The sequence below is a fragment of the Cariama cristata genome, unplaced genomic scaffold, assembly GCF_000690535.1.
Source record: "Cariama cristata isolate BGI_N322 unplaced genomic scaffold, ASM69053v1 scaffold4954, whole genome shotgun sequence".
Classification (NCBI taxonomy): Eukaryota; Metazoa; Chordata; class Aves; order Cariamiformes; family Cariamidae; genus Cariama; species Cariama cristata.
Window position 1 is genome coordinate 14,422 of NW_009614523.1, and position 18,780 is coordinate 33,201.

Sequence of the window (18,780 nt, forward strand, 5' to 3'; positions counted from 1 at the left end):
GTGGGATGGCCACCATGTGCTGCTCGGGCTTGGGCATGGAAAGAAATGGGGTCGATGATGGGCCCATGCAAGAAAAATCTCTTTGCGGTGTAGAGCCTGGCCTAGCTTTGGGGGTGCAAGCTCGTCTGGTGCCAGACATCAGTTTGGCATCGGGTGGTGGTGCGAAAGGCTTCGTAATTTTATTTATTGTGACTTCCATATTTTCCTTTCTCTCAGAACAAGGTCCGGTCCTGGGTGGTGGTGAGGGAGTTTCCTCAGGAGCTCAGCCCCTGCCTCTGAGGGGTGCCATTGCACGCTGCAGCTTCCCCGTCACGGCCGGTAGCGTCTTAAATCCTAAATTGCCTCCCTAATCTTCCTTTGATACATGTGTTCCCAGTGCTGTTTTCTTTAACCTGATTCAGCTGCGGTGTGAGGTATGTCACTTAACAATATTTAACTTCTTTTGAGGCAAGAACACTAACATAGTTAAGGTGATAGTTAAGGGATAGTTAAGGTGACTTTCCTACATAAGTGAGCGTGAATTCTTCCATATAATGGGATGGGAATAGGTTTGAGGGCCCCATTGTTCAGTAGTTCTAAGGGAAATTTGGGATATCTTTCTGTGAGAGTTTAGTTTGAAATGCGCTTTTAGACAAACCACTTTGTTCTCAGATAACTGCTTACTTTTTTAAAGTGTAGACTGTCTATGTCTTTTCTAGTGTGTTCAACAGATCATTATACTAATGCCCAATGAAATAGTTCACAATTCTCACACAAGCTGCCAGGTATAAAGACTGCAAAAGCCATTCAGGACTTTTGTTCTAAAGTTTGAACAGGCCTCCTCTGAAAAATGTCAGCAGTTCTCTCATATTAAAGGTTATTAAGATTTGGACAACTTGATGGTTCCTTTTACAAAAAACCAGAATCTGACAACTATTTGCTAAATATCAATTATGTCTCTGAGGGTACCCATGAAATAATAAGAGGCATTCAGGCAGGCTAACAAAGCATCCATGGCCTGACTTTGGCATCAATAGAGAGGACTTGAGTGCGCAGTAGCTCACAGGAATGGGCAGTAATGCTATGTTGGCAGCCTGAAAATAACTGATTAAAAAAAATTTATTTTAATAAGTTTAAAAGTTTTCTGCTTTGAGGAAGAAATGTGCTCACATTTTAAAGCAGTTTAATATTAAAGTCCAAAACCTCAATTAAGGTGGTTTGCAACCCAACACTTTTCTTTCCTCCCATGGAAATGGCCTTTTATATATGAACTGCCTCATTAAATTCAGTTGGACTTCCTAGATAGGAGAAGGAGGGTAAATATTTTTCAGAGGCTGGTGCTAACGGAGTCATTTAATGCTGAATAAATAATAAAAATTACAGACCTTTTTTGGGGAAGCATAGGTGGAGTCGTTATAGTAAAATTCATAATTTACATTGCCAAATACAAACAATAAAGAATCGTCTACTTCATATGGTTTGAAATGACCTTTATTGAAAACAGATGCTATTTAGGTGAAAACATTTGCGTTAAAAAATAACTTGTTATTCTCACTATGAATAGTTTTAAGTGATTTGTTTAGATTTTTTTAAAAATCTAAATTAGTTTTCTGAAGTTACAGATAAAGAATGGCTTATTCTAGTTCAACACGGGACTTTATTGCACTTTCAGATCTGCATCCAAATCTTGCTCGTCCTGTAAGTCTCAGACATAGTACTTTTGTTCTCAAATGAAATTGTATATGACTGTATTATATTACGGAAAAATTATGTAATTGATGTGTATTTAGATACTAATAGCATTAGTATAATTGTTAGATATAAAGTACCTTACCTTCTTTGTGTATAAATGAGCAAAATGAAAATTGATGCTGCTGTTGTCCACAGTATGTGGATACCACAACTATAGATATTGACTGGACAATTCAATGTCTGAAAGTATCAGAGGTTTCTTTGTCATGTTTTAAATGGATGCTGAATTAGTAAAGACATGTACAGAGTCAGCATTATGTAGTCACAATACATCTGTAACCTACAATAGGCTTTCGCTACAAGCTATGAACGTAAGGCCCAGTCCTGCAGTCTTTCCTTGTGTGCTCAGTCCCCCTGAGCTAAATAACACAGTCCTGCAGTATTCAAACAAAACTCTCGTTGAATGGTATGGTGTTTTAACTGGATAAAAATCGCACAGTTACATGTCAGATAGGATCATTTCTGTTTCTTTAGAACAAAAAGCAGGTTTTGTGGTTTTGTCATTTTATAAAGAGATAAGAATTTTGCTTGTGGGAGTACAGGAGAGTAGGATGAACCAAAAAGGAAACTTAACAAACAGCAAAGTTTTGCAGTTGGCAGATTCATACAGATGTTTGAGTACAATTTTTTTTTTTTTTTTTTTTTTTTTTTTTTTCGGTTGTCCTGATACGAGTGAGGACTATCGTCACTGGAGTGAGAGCTGAACAGGGGAGGGTGCTGTAAAACTCAGTATTTTTCTCTTTTGGGTTTTAGATACTTGAATAAAAAATAGGAAGTCTGGGGAGCGCAGGTTTTCATTCTTTGCTCTCCAAGATGATGTTTTATTATGGGAGGAAGTAGGCTACGTTATTCTCTGTTGCAGTATTTATGTGTCTTCTGAGTGTTTGGTGCTGCTGGGAGTTGGAGCCTGGAGAACAAAACGGAGGCAGCATTTCCCCACGGATGCACCGCGAGCTGTGGTGCGGTGTTACAACCCTACCGCCCTGTGCAGCTTAACGTAGATGTCTACAGAGCTGTATGCCCTGTGGAAGTCCTGATGCTTGTGAAGAGAGTGAAAACAAGGAGTTTTCCTCTTCTCACAGCTTTTTATTTGGGAGGGGCAAAATTTAGCCCTTTTTTCTCACTTATTTTAAACAAAGGAAAGAGAAATCATAGAGAAGGGATAAACTAGGAGAAGGAGTTTCATATGCCCTCACAGCGCTATTGTATATTCTTTCCAACTTTTTATAAACTCCTAGTCTCCAGCAAAACTAACTTAATCTGTCATTCACAGTTACTCTCAAATGGAGTGATCTACCAACTCAGTTAAAAGCTTTTATTGTACAATAAAACTAACCGTGAGCATTGCAATTAGCCACATATAGTAAAGAAAGTATATTTATAAAAAAGTAATTCACTAGTATCTCCTGATAGAATGATCAGTATGTGTTTAGGATGTTAAAACAGCTGAGCACACATCATTCAAAGTATCAAAATGTCATGTATTTACTTTGCAGTTTATTTTTTAAAAGTGAAACAGATCAAAGTCTAAGAAATTTGCAGTATATTAATGCTGTAGTCTCATGATTTGGTTGAGCGGCCTTAAGCAATGCTCTGCCAAAAACACAGTATGGCTCGCTTCCTCCTTGCAAGCATGTTCCGCTCCTCCTCTTTTTGGTGAAACTAGTGCTTGTGGAGTTGCACAATAAGCTGATCAAGGAAATGATCTCTGGAAGTTTTTCTACCCTCTTTCTCCCCACACCCCCCAAAATAGTTTCTAGCCAGATCACTTCCTTCTGCCGGCTTGCTGTGCAGGCTCAGTGCTAATACCGGAGAGAGAGGGGAATATATTTGCAGCAGGGACAGGGAAGACCTCTTTTGGAAACTGTAGGCTTACATCAGCTTAATTCATGTGAAGAGTCATCCTAAATGTCGGTTCTTTTGCCTGGTGGTGAGATACAGGGTATGTTGCACTCTGATTTAATTGAATTTTTTGTTGTTGGGGTTTTTTTGGTGTTTGTTTGTTGGGTTTTTTTAAGAAACAAAACCGAAAATAGAAAAATAAAATCCTAATCTAAATCAGTACAGGTTGCAGGCAGACAGAAAGTATTCTATTAGACTGGAAGAACTAGGATATTACACTGTTGTACACATACATCCTCTTAATGAGTTCATTTCCATCACTGTAGGATGAGACAGTTAACTTGCTCCATCTAGTGATTCAAGTAAACTGGGAACATGAGATCCCAAACTAGCACTGCCATACTCTTCTCTCACACTGAGGAGGACCTTGTTTGTATAAAAAACCACAGCTATATATTATTAACACGTATATTTTATATCTATATCTGCCTTCCTGTGTGTGTTTGCTTCTAGTAGTTTTGTTTGACAGTTGAGACTGGGGTGCTTTTGCATAATAAACACAGGCTTAGCAAAGCAGAGTAAGATTGATTTTGGTTTGAATCATCAAAAAAGTTCATTGCCTGAGCTCCCGTTGTAGTCGGTTGAGAGACAGGCAGCAAGAAAGAGGCACCTGTAGAAATTTATGTTGCTTAGATGAGGATAGGATAAATGGCCCTCCCTGTGGATGTACACGTGTGTGTCTCAGTGCTGACAGCAGGGGAAACCTTGGGTGCTTAACTATAAAATAAATCCTGTCCAGACTTTTCATGGTGCATTTAAGGAGATCTGAGACCTGTGCAGAGAGCATGAAACAACAATATTGCTGCCTACCTGAGGAGAGATTGCTGTAGAGCAGCCAAAACTGTGAATGTTTGGAGTGAACTTTTGTCCTCCCATTGTCTTTATAAACAGAAACAGATGTATTTCTTTTAATATTTTTATTAGTCACTCTCTTTCTTAAAGTAAAATTGTATGTTTATGTTTTAGTCTTTAGTTCATATGGTACTGTGGAATAAATAGATTAAAATGATTACCAGTCAGAAATATGTTTGTTATCATCGGTAGAGTACAAGTCCATGAAATCTAATTCATCATATACATCTGTGTTTAATACTTGTATTCTATAATCTTTTTATTTTTTAGAATGTAATCGGTGTGGTTATTGGGAAAACAGATGTCAGAGGCTTTCCAGACAGAAAAAGTACAGTCCCTTTTAACTGTTTTTACTTCATTTTCTTATACGGTATAATTTGGCGTATATGACTGAAATCAATACTTAAATGATAAACAGACTTCTTAGTGTAAAATGTATAGAATAAAAATGCACAAAAAAAATTTGTGTGTGTTTGAGGACCAAGATGAAAGCAGCATTAGTTTGGCTAAAACTTACCAATTAGAGTTTGTTTGGAAAAACTCGGTCATGGAAGTGTTTCAGGGTCTGAAGAAGATGGTGCCCACTATTCTGATGGTAGCCACTATTCATCTTCTGGAGAAGATGAACCCACTATTACAAATACGCTGCTGGAATTCATCTGGTCCCTTCATATTCATTTTCTCAAAACAGAAATGTTAAGGGAGATGTCTTGAGGAGTGGAACAAGTCATTTCTGGTCTGAGTAGCACCAGCTTCATCTTATCGTATACTCCTAAAGAAAAAATGGGAATAATACGTTGTTAATACAGCATTAGTTGGAAATGGAAATAACCTATCTACAGCTTAGGGTGGATACAGATGCTGTTAGGAAGCATCTCCAGTCCTAGAGAGCCATTCCAGCTCTGTGTGAAGTGCTCAGCTATTCTGTTGGCATTCTCATCATGCCGAGCAGCTCTCATTATGAATTTTTAGAAGGAAGTATCATTGTCACCACAAACAATTCTACATAGTATGGAAATGTGATGTTCATTGGAACTACTGTCAGATTATGCTTCCCCTTCACAGATCACTATACAGTTTTCATTAATAATTTAAAAATAACTTGTTGCATAATGCTGTACGATCCGTGGAAAGCTTTGTTAATTAGCTGTAAGAGAAAAAGGAATGGCAGTGTTTCAGAGACTGATACCCTCTTGACCATGAACTTTCCATAGAGCTGGAAACACTTTGCTTTATTCAGTTAAACCCCTTGGTGCTATCTGGACAGTGACACTGCCTGTGACCTGCAGCCTTGTGTGTCATCGCCGTGGTCTCATACATGGGCACAGCCACCTAAAGACAGCCTACCTGCTACAAAATTGGGGCTAGCATGTACACTTGTTCATAGCGTTGCTTCATGCGTTAGCCCTGTTTATGAGTTTGTCCGTGCCTGGAATGTAGCATCATACAGTTCTTTTATTTCTCTTGCGTTAGATCTGTAAATTTACATGGTGCTGCCTGAAGTGAAGTGATGCATGTCCGTGGCTGGGGCGGCTCAGGTACCCCTGCGGCAGGAGCTGGAGCCCTCCCCACTCACGAACCCCAGTGTGTTTACCGATCGCTCTGCTGACCTCTCGTGGTACCCGCCAGATTGCGGGTAGTAAATTCATCGCAAAAATTAGGAAAGCCTCGAAATAATAAGTTTGTATACATATATTCTAGACTGAAATCAAGCTGTGCTAATGAATTGTAATAGTGCTGTTTATTTTTGCAGACATTGGGTCTGAAAGATACACCTTCAGTTTTACTATTCGTGATTCACCAACTTATTTTATAAATGTAAATTCTTGGGGCAGAGAAGAGTATATTAGATCACTTTCAGAAAGCTTTAGAGTTGGTGACTGTGGTAAGTTGGAGTTTATTCTTAACATGTTTCTGTTTGAATATGGGTTTTTTCCCAGTAAATCAGTGTTGTGTGTTTGTGGTTTTGCTATATTTTTCTCTGAGGACTCAGAAAACAGTCTAATTGGAAACAAATTGCTCAGTTATGTTAAGTATAAAGAGGAAAGGAGTAATATTTCAAGGATTTAAATTCAAAACCAGCAAATATGTTAACAAAAAGAGCAGATACAAACCATGCAGCCACCCAGAACTTACCTATAGCGAATCGATCTAAATTCTTACATTATATTCAGTTCCTACAAATTATGAAAATAAACGCTGTAAAGTAGTTTGGTTTTCTTTGTCTAGTTATAGATATGACTATGATTGTTCATATAAAAGCAACAAAAATCTTGTATTTATTTATAGTAGGTGCTTTTATGTTTTTAAGTTAATAGAAAGACTTTGCTGCCCATGGTTGCTAGACCAGAGTGTTTGGATAAAACTTGTGACTATGAAGAGCATACACACAAGAACTGTGTCATTTTGTTTCCATTAAATGTCTCGAGGACTCCTGTGGGACTTTGACTATAATGTGAGCTGTCTGGACAGACACAGTTTCCAGTATGAAAACATTTAGCTATAGTTACTGCACATACCTTTTCCTTTCCATATGAACCTTGAAAAAAAAAAAAAACATTTTTAAAAGCCATCTCTATATGTATCTATATGCCATTTTCTAACATTACTTATCAATGTTTTGTTTTAGTTACAATTGAAAATCCTTTAGTTCAGTCAAAGGAAGGAGAAAGGGAAGAAAAATTCAACCCTGTAACTCCTAGGTAAAGTTAAAGCATAGATTGGTAGTTCTTTCCGGAAAGATCAAAGTTAATGCTTGCTTTAGTTGCCAGCCAATTGCAGCAGCGTGCAATTGGTAGAAGTATTTGCGGTTACTCTTCTTAGGTGGCTGTACCTTCCTCCCTGTGTTCAACCATGTCTGGTCAAATAATCTCAAAAGAGAACACATTTCTCAGTATATGGTCTCTGGAGTCTTGTCATAAAGTAATAACGCTCTTTGTAACTAAACAGAGTAAACTTCATTCTTTGAGTAAAGTCTATTGAAATTATTTGAAATGGATTTGATTTTGCCAAAGTGTTTTATCAGACTTAACTGTTTTATAGACAGTATATCCTTATCAAAATCTGTTCACACGACATGTTTATCTAGAAGGTGTTTTAATACACTGTGATGCTATTTGTTACTTGTTTGGTAAGGCGTTCTCATTCCTTTTACATCATGCAATGTATATATGTTGTCTTTCAGTGTATTCTCTAAAATCCAAACAATTTGAACCCGTATATGAAACTAACTAACATTGCAAGTCGTAATTTAGATATGTTTTAACTTATCTTAGATATCTAAGATGTAGATGTTAGATAGACTAATACACCTGTTCTTTAATTAGGGTTTCTTTCCTAATTGGTCATATTCTAATATTTTTAATCATATGGCAGTCACAAAAATATTGCATGTATGCACATTAAATTGGCAAGTTAGAAGTTTTATGTTCTTGCTTACTGATTATCTCAAGTGTTGTAGCAATGTATAGCTGTAGTAGTTATACCCACTTTCTGACTAAACAGAAAGAAATAAAAGAACAAACTTCAGGTAGAAACTTCACTGAGGAAAAGAACTCCTCTCTAAATCTATAGATTTCATAAGTGTTTGTAAAATATATTTATCCAGAATATATTGAATATATCTCATTTCCACTGGCTTTATAAACATTCCACAGTGCATTATCAATATTACTGAGGTCATTGGGCTATTACTTTTGAAAGCACCTTACCAAATCCAGTCTGACTATAGTAGTGTCTTCTTATGTCATGATGCCAAAACCTCTCGATTACCTGGATTACAGACATTTCAGAATTTAATTTATTTTATTTTTAGTGATTAATAAGGCCTGAAAGACTTATAAATATGTATTGTACATTGCTAGCAATTCATGCTGACTTTTCAACTCTAAATAAGTATAAAGTACACAATAACAAGTCTTTCATAAGAGAAAAGTATATATATTTTAAAAAATAATTTTAGAACAAATTAATTCCAACTTTTCTGTGTCTTTAGGGACAACAGTCAAGGAATAAATCAGCAGTTATTTTCTCATGTGACTTGAATTAACATTTTACACTGTTAATAAATTGGTGAGTGAAATGTTGATTGATGCGATTTGTTTTGTGCGTACTATCTAGTTGCTACAAATTACTGCTCAGCGAAAATCATTCAGTGGTCAAAACGTCTTCGTGTTATGAAATGGACACCAAACTACTTTCTCTGTTGCATCTGCCTGTCAAGGACCCTCAGGATTATTATTCACTGGGTGATATCATTGCAAATGGACAAAGCCTCGATGGAAGAATCCTTAATGTGCTAGCAGCTGTAATGTCAGTAAGTGAAGGAACCACCAGAGAGTAGTGTTTTTCTAGTGTACCATGGGTAACTTAATTGATGTAAGTGTGAATATGGATTTTGGGACTCATAGTGGACAGGAATCAGTGGTTTTGTCTCTTTTAGGTTAGCAGTCACTTCAGATGAGTTGCAATAACCACACAAGCTACGTGATGAGATTGTTATCAACAACATGAGGGGGGAAATAAAGGGAATGGAAATGTCCTATATCCATTATCTTTTTGAAATCATGGATGTGTAAGCAGCAGATAACTTGAAATTTGTAAACCACAGATTTTTATAAAATAAAATGTGTCCCTTTATCTTAAAGTAAAATTACTGTTGTTAAACTTTTAGTGGTGTACATGGTTTGTTTTGGTTTTTTTAGTGGTCTACAGGATTATTTTTTTCCCTTTTTTAAACTCTTCTGTTTTCCAGGTTATCACTTTTATTCTCCTAACACTTAGTAGAGGAAAAGTGACTGCTTCTCTCTCTTCTTAAAGGTTGGTGAGCCAAAGTATTTTATGACTTCAGACAAAAGAAAAGGTCAGAGGTGTGAAGTAAAGCTGTATGATGAAACAGAGATGTCTTTTCCAATAGTATGGTAAAACGTTTTTTAATTCACTAAAAACCACAAATTAATGCAAGAGTAGACAAAGAAATTAACTGTTATAACACTTTTCATTTAAATGTATTGTTATTTGGGTGACAACTGTGGTGAGACAGCAATGTACGCTGAACAGAGGCTTAAAAAAGAGATTCATTAGAGTGACTTCATATATATTGTCTAGTTTTATGACTTGCTGACAGACTGCCAGCTCATGAATGGCAAAATGAAGCTTAGTTCCAAATAGCTACATTTTTTTTAATGTGGAAATTTGAACTAATTCAGGAAATGGCATTTAAAAACAGCTGCAAAGGCAGTACATTTCTTCCACAAATGAGGGGTGGAAAAAAGAGGAGTATGCTTTGTTTTTAAAGCCAAGCAGAAATAACAAGTGGAATGGAAATAGGTCAAAATAGTTTTTAAATGTTTAAAATAGCGCAGAAACATTTTGATACTACTTTGGCCGTACTTTCAAACTGTATCCCATTTACAAACATGACTACGTCCATATCATTTATGCATGTAAATGGTATGATTGTTTACACAGGAACATCTGCATTTTGCCCATAGTTTGTTCAATAAACTTGTGCCTTATCTTTGTGCAAGGGTATGTGGGTATTGGTTTGCACTGGGTTTGCTGCTGGTTGGTTGAAATGACCTTTGTTCCCTAGACAGAAGTAGCAAGATAGCACTGCAGTCTGTGTCCTAGCTAGAAACTGCACTATCATTCAGTGTAATGTTTAACACAGTTAATGTATACACACGAACACTAATAAACGGCTGTGGCACCAAGTTTTCTAGCCCTTGAGCTGCCACCACTGTTGACTTGCAGCAGTGTTTCAGCGCAGGTATATAGTGATAGAGAGCTGAGTACTTGAGGAGTCCTCAGAAGCAGAGACTAGGTGGTGTTACTGTGGTTATCCTCAGCTCTGCCTTTTGCGCTTTCATGGAGCCATAGGTAGAGGCAAAGATTCAGGAAATCCTTGAGCAACAGCCTTGTAGTGAAGATACTTCAGAGGCCATCAGTGAAGAGGTGGCTGAACAATGCTAGATGAAAAGTAAATATCTTAAATTGGCAGTACTCTTGCCATCCAAACTTACAAGGAACCGAATCAGATTTTTATCAAGGGACCTAACCATCAAATTACAATTTTGAGGGATACCACTGACTTTGCTCTAGTCTCATCATCCACAGTTACAAGGATTTCAGTGCTGGAAAGCTGGCTGAACATCTGGGCTAGTGATGTGAGCAATCAATTTGTTCCAACAGAAAAAGTCTAGCTGATAAGCAGTTATTTTAACTGTGATTTGCTTTAGTTAGAAATTACTTGTGTCAAAGCTCTGAAATACACACAGTATTTTTCCAGGTGTATTCTGCATTTAATCATTTTGGACAATCTAATAGCCTGTTATTTTATCCTGTTTGGCATGGGATAAAATAGGGACTGTATTAGACCATACATAAAGCATCCTGGCTGGCTGCAAACTAGATGCCTGTGGATATACGCAGCATTTGATTTGCATGTGCACGTAACAACGGATTTGTGTCCCCTTTGACTAATTTAATGATAACTATATTATTTAGTAGTTTTGTACTAAATAGTTTGAGTGCTGTTTCAAAAATGTTTTGATACATTAACTTTTTTTAATTTAGTTGGGATAATGAATCTATCCAGCTTGCACAGAGTTGGATCCCACGAGAAACAGGTATAATAATCTGGTTTTAATGTTTTTACTGTAGTTCTTAGTGTGATACTTACTCTGCAGTAACAAGTTGTGGGTTTTTTTGTGCACAGTAATATTTGCATCAGATGTGAGAATAAATTTTGACAAATTTAGGAACTGTATGACTGCAACTGTGATATCAAAAACCATCATTACAACTAATCCAGGTAAGAGCTGTTGAAGTATTGCTTTGAGATTGGTAATCATTATAGGCTAGAATGCATGAATGAACTTATTGAAGGTCTGATTTCTTCTGCCTGCTTGCATCAGAAACCTCCCTGCTTCTTGTCTGTTACATAGTGACCAATGCTTTTGGCTTCCACCCTTTTCTCTCTCTTTTTTTTTTTTTTTTTAATTTTATCTAAGCAGCCTTCATATATTCCATGTAGGACTGACAGTTAAAAGTTAAAAAGAGAATAGCATCTGTTGGCTAATTCCAAGAGACGACGTGTTGGTACTACCAGAATAAAAAGTTGTAAAATATAATTAAGCTGTTATTTTTACATGCTACATATATTAATATCACTTTTAAAAATACATTTTCAAGAAACAGCAGAAGCAAATGTTCTCTTCAGCTTCATAAAAGAGAGTGCGCAATCAGGAGCTTTGCGTGACAAAATGGAGGAGCAGTCAAAAGAATCCATTAACTGTAAGCATGGTTGCAAACACTTTGATTTTTTTTCACTAAATAGTGTAGTTTCATAGTGCAGCTGAAATACCAGGTTCTTGCTCTGTGTGTTCATAGAAACAAAACTAAGGTATAGCCTGGCTGAATATTTAAAGTTTGGACTGTTGTTACTGGGGCTGTCCCTTATATTATCAGTTATGGATCTGCAGGGTTGGTGATTATGCCAGTTGCAGCCTGTCGGGCATGCTCTTTCTGTCTTGAATAAGTACAAGAAATGGAGAGGGAAAGTTTTTATCAAAAACTCATTTTGGGGGATACAAAGATTGAACATTAGATATTTTCCTCGTTTGAGTCCCGTTTTTCGTGTGTTTTTTTTTTTTTTCTTTTTTTTTTTTTGTGGGGGTGGGGGTGGTGTTTCTCCCCAAATGATAACCCCAAATGATATACCTTAGATCAAATCCTCTCCTCTTTATTACGTTAAGATCCTTTTCTGTTGTTGCTCTTCTGCACAGTTTCTTTCTCAGATACACTTAATATGTCTTTTACACTTTTAGTGGAGACTATAGTTGATGTTTATACTGTGGAACAGCTGAAAGAGAAAGCCTTACAGAATGATGGGAAACTTGAACCCATCTATGGCATTATTTATGGCTACATTTCTACACTGGACATTGATGATAATGCATCTAAAATTATGCGCAACAGATGGTAAGCAACTGCCTGTTTCAAACTTGTATTAAAAACTGCTTGTCCTTCTTCCCATGACCCAAACTAGATAGAGCAATATTTTTGTCCAGTTCTGGACAAGAAATAAAACTCCTCTTGTGGATGCCATGTGGATTTCTGTTGTGTCAACTTCCAGAAGTAGCAAGGAAGAGGAGCTGGCTTTATGAAGGACTTATTCTTTCTGGTCATAGAGGAGCAAAGAAGAAAGAGGCCATTTTGTCTCAGACAGACTTAAGAGTTTAGAAGACGAAGAATTTTTTTAAAGACGAAAAGTCTCTTCGGAAATCTCAGTCTAGAAAACAGTTTCAAACAAGGAAGAATTGCATATATGCATTAATTATCTTCTTATGTTTCAGTTCAATATGCCGTTTTATAGTGAATGAAATGTCAAACACATGCACTTTCTGCAGTGATGTCTCTTCGGATTCAAAGTCAACTTTTGCAAGCTTTGACATACTCATTGATCTGACAGATCACACGGGCACTCTTTATTCTTGTTACCTGTCTGACTGTGTAGCTGAGGAAACGCTAGGCTGCACAGTAAGTAGAAATGAATTAGGTTGTTCTTATTGCGTATGAGCTGCGAAGCCTGATGAAAATTACAAATACACGTAAATGTTCTTTGTGTGTGTGTGTCTGTATACGGGTTGAAAAAATTGCATGTACATATGGATATACACACACACACAGCTTTGCAACAAATCAAAAGTTAGACGTCAGTAGCTGCTAATAAGAAGAAATGTGTTAAATGTAAGAACGAATACCCTGTTCAGAATACCACTGTATTTTAATTACTTCACACTTTTCTGAGAGCATGGTGAATTCCCTAACTTCGATTCTCAAACACCCTGCAATTTATTCTGATTAATCTGACTGTCTTGGTACATATATCTCATCGAACACTATGTTAAAATAGAAAAATACAGCTTAGAAATGTATAAATATGTGCAAGATGCTCTTTTTATCATAATTTTGTTGTGGAGATGTTGTTCTAACTATATGCTGAAGAAGTGTTCTGTTATGTCCTTTTATTCACAGGTCCATGAATTCCTCACCCTAGCAGAAGACAAGAAGACTGCATTGAAATGGCAACTTCTTTTGGAACGAAGCAAGATTTATTTTAAAGTTAGTATTTCATGTTAATTTAAAAGCGTGGCTGTTTCTCATTCAGTAGTACATTTAGTACCTAAAAACTCCATGTCAATTCTGCTGAACTTTTAAAAATAAGGACTAGTTTTTGTACGTATTCTGAATATTCCAAGTAAATAGTCTTTATAATCATTTCAACATTAGGGGATGTCCCTGCAGGATCAGATATATGCAGGCCTCTTTCACGCAAACTACGAAAGGCACAAACTGTCCTTAGCCAATACTGATTAAGGAGCTGATATTTCAAAAGCACGTATACATGATTTACTCAGTCACTGACTTCTATAGCTGTAGGTTTATAACGAATAAAGTTAACAGTATCTGTTTGCAAGAATAAGGCACAGTCAATATATGTAATAGATTGTATGGTATATGGGGTTACCTAAGTGTATTTCTCAGTTACCTGTATTTTTTGAAATAATGTGATTAGATATGTCTAAAATCTGCACTTCTCCTTAAAGAAATAACAATATTAGATTCACACACCTGGAGCAATTGTTAAAAGATCTGCTGCTACTTGCAATATCCTTTACTTTATTAATTGCATGCTATATACTGGACTGGATTCCTTTTTCATGGAATTGCCTGCTCTAGGACAACTCTAAACTGACTCTCTTTTTTAAATTTGCTCTTATTAGCAAAACTGTTCTTATTCTCCCATCTCCTCCACACTCTGCCCCTATTTCCAGGAAAAAATGAAAGTGTTTTACTTCAGTAGTGACAGTTATATAGCATAAAGTGTGTGTACTCATACATGAAATAATGTAAAATATGTATAACCAAATCTGTCAATTAAACATGCTGTGTGATATTTGAAAATAATATATTTCAAAGTGCTATACAGCAGTAAAAACAAAGGCCTTTAATTCTTTTTACAGGTTACTTTGTCACCCAGTTCGAGAACTGGACTGAAAGTGAATGTTCTTTCATGCAAACTGGCAGACCCTATAGAGGCGAGTCAGAGCTTGTTGGGAAACCAGACTGGAAATAAGAGATTACACTATTAATAACAGCTAGGAAAAAGACCTTCTTCACTGTATTATTAGAGGCAGAATGCTGTTGTCGTCATATTTTGCCAAGTATGTTCTGATGGTAAAGAAGGAATCTGCATTACTAATACCTGCAAGTGGGCTTCTGTGTTGATCTTTTTCAGGTGATTGTACTTTAAAAAGTGTACTAAGGCCTCATCTTAAGAAAAGTTAGTTCTACTGAATTAAACACCTTACAAGGGGGGTGGAAGCTTTCTTCATTCAGTTTAGAGTATCTTTGAAAAAATCAGAAATAACAAATAGTACAAGACAGATCTGTTGAGCTTCTGTGTTTTTAGCTGCCTTCCTACTTCTGTGCTACTTTTGTCTTGGTTCAAAAAATAAAGACCCACTTTGAAATACTGCCTGGTTTTGTGGTGCATGTTGGTGAGCCCAAACACAGAACTTTTGGCAACTGCAGAGGCTTGGAAACAGCCATGATGTTTGCAAGGCTGCTTTTCTTTAGGGCAGACTAAGCCTTACTAGAACGGAGTAATCAATTACCAGGGACCTCCAATAACCAAACCATCAAGCTAAGAGTATAAGCGGCAGAGAAGAAAGGACTCTTCTTCACCAAGTTAGTTATTCTTAGCTGAACATAAAGAATGCAGGTATGCGTATTTTGCCTTTCTCCATATATTTTTTCCTATTTGTTAATCTACTTCTGTCCTTAGCTTCCCCTGCAGCTGGTGTACTTGCCACATTCACCAGTCCTCACCTTCAGGGCATATCGAGAGTTGGCCTATTTCAAACAGTGGGAAGATATTGCGGCCTTTCTCTTGCAAAGTATTTGTTAGGCTAGAAAACCCTGAGGAACTCAGACCAGCCCTGGTGCACTACCTTACCCGTTAAAGCAACATGGCACAGAAAAAACAGCTACAGAAACAGTAAATTTTGACAAGCAATCCACCAAGATTGCATCCCCTGATGCATATGGGTGGGAACAAGGGACTAAATGCACAAAAAAATGTTGCCAGTGTTGGGTCGCTGCATCTCTCCTGTTGCAGCAATAAACAACTTCAACATTTTCCAGCCATAACAGCTAGTATTCTGAAGTGAATGTTTCCAATTATTTTAATCACAACTAGGCTCCGCTATCAATACACAGTGCTGAGGACCAAACTACAAATGATGCACCGTGGCTGTTGCCAGAGATGCTAATGTTTGACAGGTACAAAGAAATGGAAACAGTACAGAAAGCGAATTTAATCCTTCCTCTTTCAGAATTATTCACCCTAACTTCCCTGCTCAGCCCAGCTCTGTTGGCCTGACTTCTCTGCTTGGCCCGGCTCACAGAGTTGCAACAAATTCAGAGCACAACTTCCCTGCTGACAGAGGCAGGCTTAAATCAAGGAGCCTTTTGACTTCTATGAGCCAGGGGCTGGTTCTGTTCAGATGCAACGGCTGAATGTTTGTTTCAGTTGGCCTCAGTTCCTGAGGCTTATGTGCTGGTTTTGGCTGGGATAGAGTTAATTTTCCTCATAGTAGCTGGTACGGGGCTATGTTTCGGATTTGTGCTGAAAACAGTGTTGATAACACTCCTCCATCCCACCACAGGGGAGCGAGTGAGCAGCTGTGTGGTGCTCAGCTGCCGGCTGGGGTTAAACCACAACAGTCCTTTTTGGTGCTCAACGTGGGGCTTGCGGGGTTTGAGAAGACGACAGATTTGACTGGAATGTGCTAGATGGAATTTATAGCTGTTATTGCTGTTTAGCTATTAATTGTCAGGCTCCTGTGCTTGCCACGGGGCTTGCTTGCCTTACTGAATATTAGTGTCTTGTGCTCGTTAGTGGCCGCTTCTTGCTTTCGTTGCTTGCTGTACTGCTGATCATCCTTAGATGAAATCTGAATTACGTGCACAGCGTTTAGGCCTCATTGTACAAAGATCTTTTACGTGTGCTTTAAGCCATTGGCTTAAGTCAAAATACAGTGATCTGAAATGTCTGTGTTTGCAGGACTGGTACCCGGTGCAGGTGGTGCACTGGTACGCAGTGGCGTGCTACAGATGCGTGCAGCTGGAGAAACGAGTTGATAGGAAAATGTCTATTTTTCTTCTGCAATGTGTTCTGCTTTCTTTTTACCATGTCATTTGCGGTATCCTGGACCATGCTGCTCTTCCACAGAGGTGCTTGTCTTTGGGCTACAGTAATTTTCTCTGTAAGACTCTCCAAATACACTTTTAAAAACAACTTTTCCTAGCAGTTATTAAGATCTGGCTTCAATAAATGGAAGCATTTAACTTTGGTGCTTGCACATACGTAAAAAAATAATCCATCTGTTTTTGTTAGAAATTAGTCAGCTCTGTGAGACCTTTGAAAATGGTAAGTTTTGATGTTTGCGGGGGGAGGGTTTTTTTAATTATATTTTTACAACTTACTCTGTCACTCCTTTGAATGGAAAGAGAACTCGCTGTCATGCAAACTGGTAGAGAGTGTTAGATCAGCTGGAGTTTGGAAACGGGAAAAGTTACACAGCATGGCTTTTTAACAGCTGGAAATAGTTAAAACCTCCAACTGTCGCACTGCATTGTGTAAGTAATGGCAATTGCTGCAGTTAGAGTTTTATTAAAAATATATTTAAATCAGTAGAAGTAAAGACAAATTTACTCATGATCTTTATCAATCAGCTTCTTTATTCTTGACCTTTTGTCTTATTTTACTTTTAGAAACATATTTAAAGCTCAGTTTAGGAAAAAAAAAAATCTGCCAAGCATCTGGCACACTTCCTGCTGCATTACGGCCCTTGGAGTGGGAGGGAAAGCAATCCTCAATTAATTTGTACATTTGAAAAATGCACACAGGAATAGTGAAACTAATCTAAAAAGCAAACATCTTTTTATTGTAGAATACCCCAAGGATAAAAATTCTTCCTGAAGCTGTAATTCTTGATTTACTGTTACAAATACATCTTTGATTTTACATAGCATTGGTGAGCTTTGGCTCCTACATCACCATTCTAGTGGATTCACTTTTCGATTTTTATTTTAAGGCAATACGCTGGCAAAGCTGAAAGCACCAGCAGAACAGAAGAGCACACACAGTGACAGCCAGCACAGCCCCCCTCCCCAGCTGTCCAGCGCACTGTCTCCATCGACAGTTCCAAGGTACGGTTTAGGTATTAACCCTCTGCCCCAAGCTGGGCTGGACTCCAGGTTCACAGCCTCAGAGGAGGCTGAAGCCTCCATGGAAACAGGGCTGTTTTAGTCAAATGCCTTTCGAGCTCACGGGTTATGTGTCTTTGATGCGTGACAGTCTGTTAGACGCTTGGGCCGTGGAAGCGTTTAACGTACAGGACAGCTTGTGTGTTGTCTCTTCGTTCACCAGATGTTCCCAAAAGAGCCTTTTCCTACGCAGACAGGGTCCCAGCCATGCTCTCGGTTAGGATCTACGTGTTTGCTGCGCCACTTTAAACCGCATGGAGAGGACATCTCTTATCCCAGCCTCTATCTCATCGTTGGCCTCCACAGACCCGACTCCTTGGGGAGACCCTGTCAGAATCAAGTCCCCTTCTTCCAGGGTGAATACTTCGCTGATGTAGCTGATCAGATAAGGGATGGAGAAGATCATGGAGGAGGTCTCCCCCTCCTGCCTCAGCTTTCCGTTCACCTTGAGCCAGATCTTCAGCTTGTGAGGGTCCGGGATCTTCTCCTTGGGCACGAAGTCACTGACCGGGCACGACGAACCGAAGCCCTTGGCCAAGGTCCAGGGCAGACCCTTCTTTTTGCACTCCTCCTGGGTGTCCCTGGCCGTCATGTCCAAGCACAGGGCATAGCCCGCCACATGCTCCATGGCGGCCTCCTGGGACACGGCCTGGGCTCTCTTCCCGATCACCACCCCCAGCTCCACTTCGTGGTGCAGGTTCTTGCAGTAGTAGGGCCGGAGGATGGGTGAGCCTTCCCGCACATAGGCCGAGGAAGGCTTGAGGAAGAAGAGGGGCTCCCGGGGCAGCGTGCTCCCCATCTCCTTGGCATGCTCGGCGTAGTTGCGCCCCACGCAGACGATGTTCCTGCCCCATTCCCAGAAGCGGGACAGTGGTCTGGAGGAGGCCATGGCCGCGGCGGGTCTCCTTCCCTGGGGACGGCGGCCGCCCTTGAGGCGTCCTTGCCGGGCCCGGAGCC

The 18,780-nt window shown here is 38.6% G+C and overlaps 2 protein-coding genes across 2 annotated transcripts; one reads left to right on the top strand and one right to left on the bottom strand.

Moving 5' to 3' along the window:
• Positions 1-1,608: 1,608 nt before the first annotated feature.
• On the top strand, positions 1,609-14,642 carry MEIOB (meiosis specific with OB domains). Its single transcript, XM_009699451.1, has 13 exons — positions 1,609-1,677; positions 4,756-4,813; positions 6,239-6,370; positions 7,115-7,187; positions 8,605-8,800; positions 9,304-9,404; positions 11,062-11,114; positions 11,204-11,299; positions 11,680-11,781; positions 12,315-12,468; positions 12,843-13,026; positions 13,525-13,611; positions 14,514-14,642. The coding sequence occupies exons 1-13, from the start codon at positions 1,609-1,611 to the stop codon at positions 14,640-14,642; spliced, it is 1,434 nt and encodes a 477-aa protein (XP_009697753.1).
• A 3,370-nt stretch (positions 14,643-18,012) lies between these two features.
• On the bottom strand, positions 18,013-18,770 carry FAHD1 (fumarylacetoacetate hydrolase domain containing 1). Its single transcript, XM_009699450.1, has one exon. The coding sequence runs from the start codon at positions 18,710-18,712 to the stop codon at positions 18,041-18,043; it is 672 nt and encodes a 223-aa protein (XP_009697752.1). The 5' UTR covers positions 18,713-18,770; the 3' UTR covers positions 18,013-18,040.
• Positions 18,771-18,780: the final 10 nt, after the last annotated feature.

Coding starts and splice junctions, on each gene's coding strand:
- MEIOB (XM_009699451.1), top strand. CDS start 1,609: ATGGCTTATTCTAGTTCAACACGGGACTTTATTGCACTTTCAGATCTG. Junction 8,801..9,303: donor TGCTAGCAGCTGTAATGTCA/GTAAGTGAAGGA, acceptor CTCTTCTTAAAG/GTTGGTGAGCCAAAGTATTT. Junction 12,469..12,842: donor AAAATTATGCGCAACAGATG/GTAAGCAACTGC, acceptor CTTATGTTTCAG/TTCAATATGCCGTTTTATAG.
- FAHD1 (XM_009699450.1), bottom strand. CDS start 18,712: ATGGCCTCCTCCAGACCACTGTCCCGCTTCTGGGAATGGGGCAGGAAC.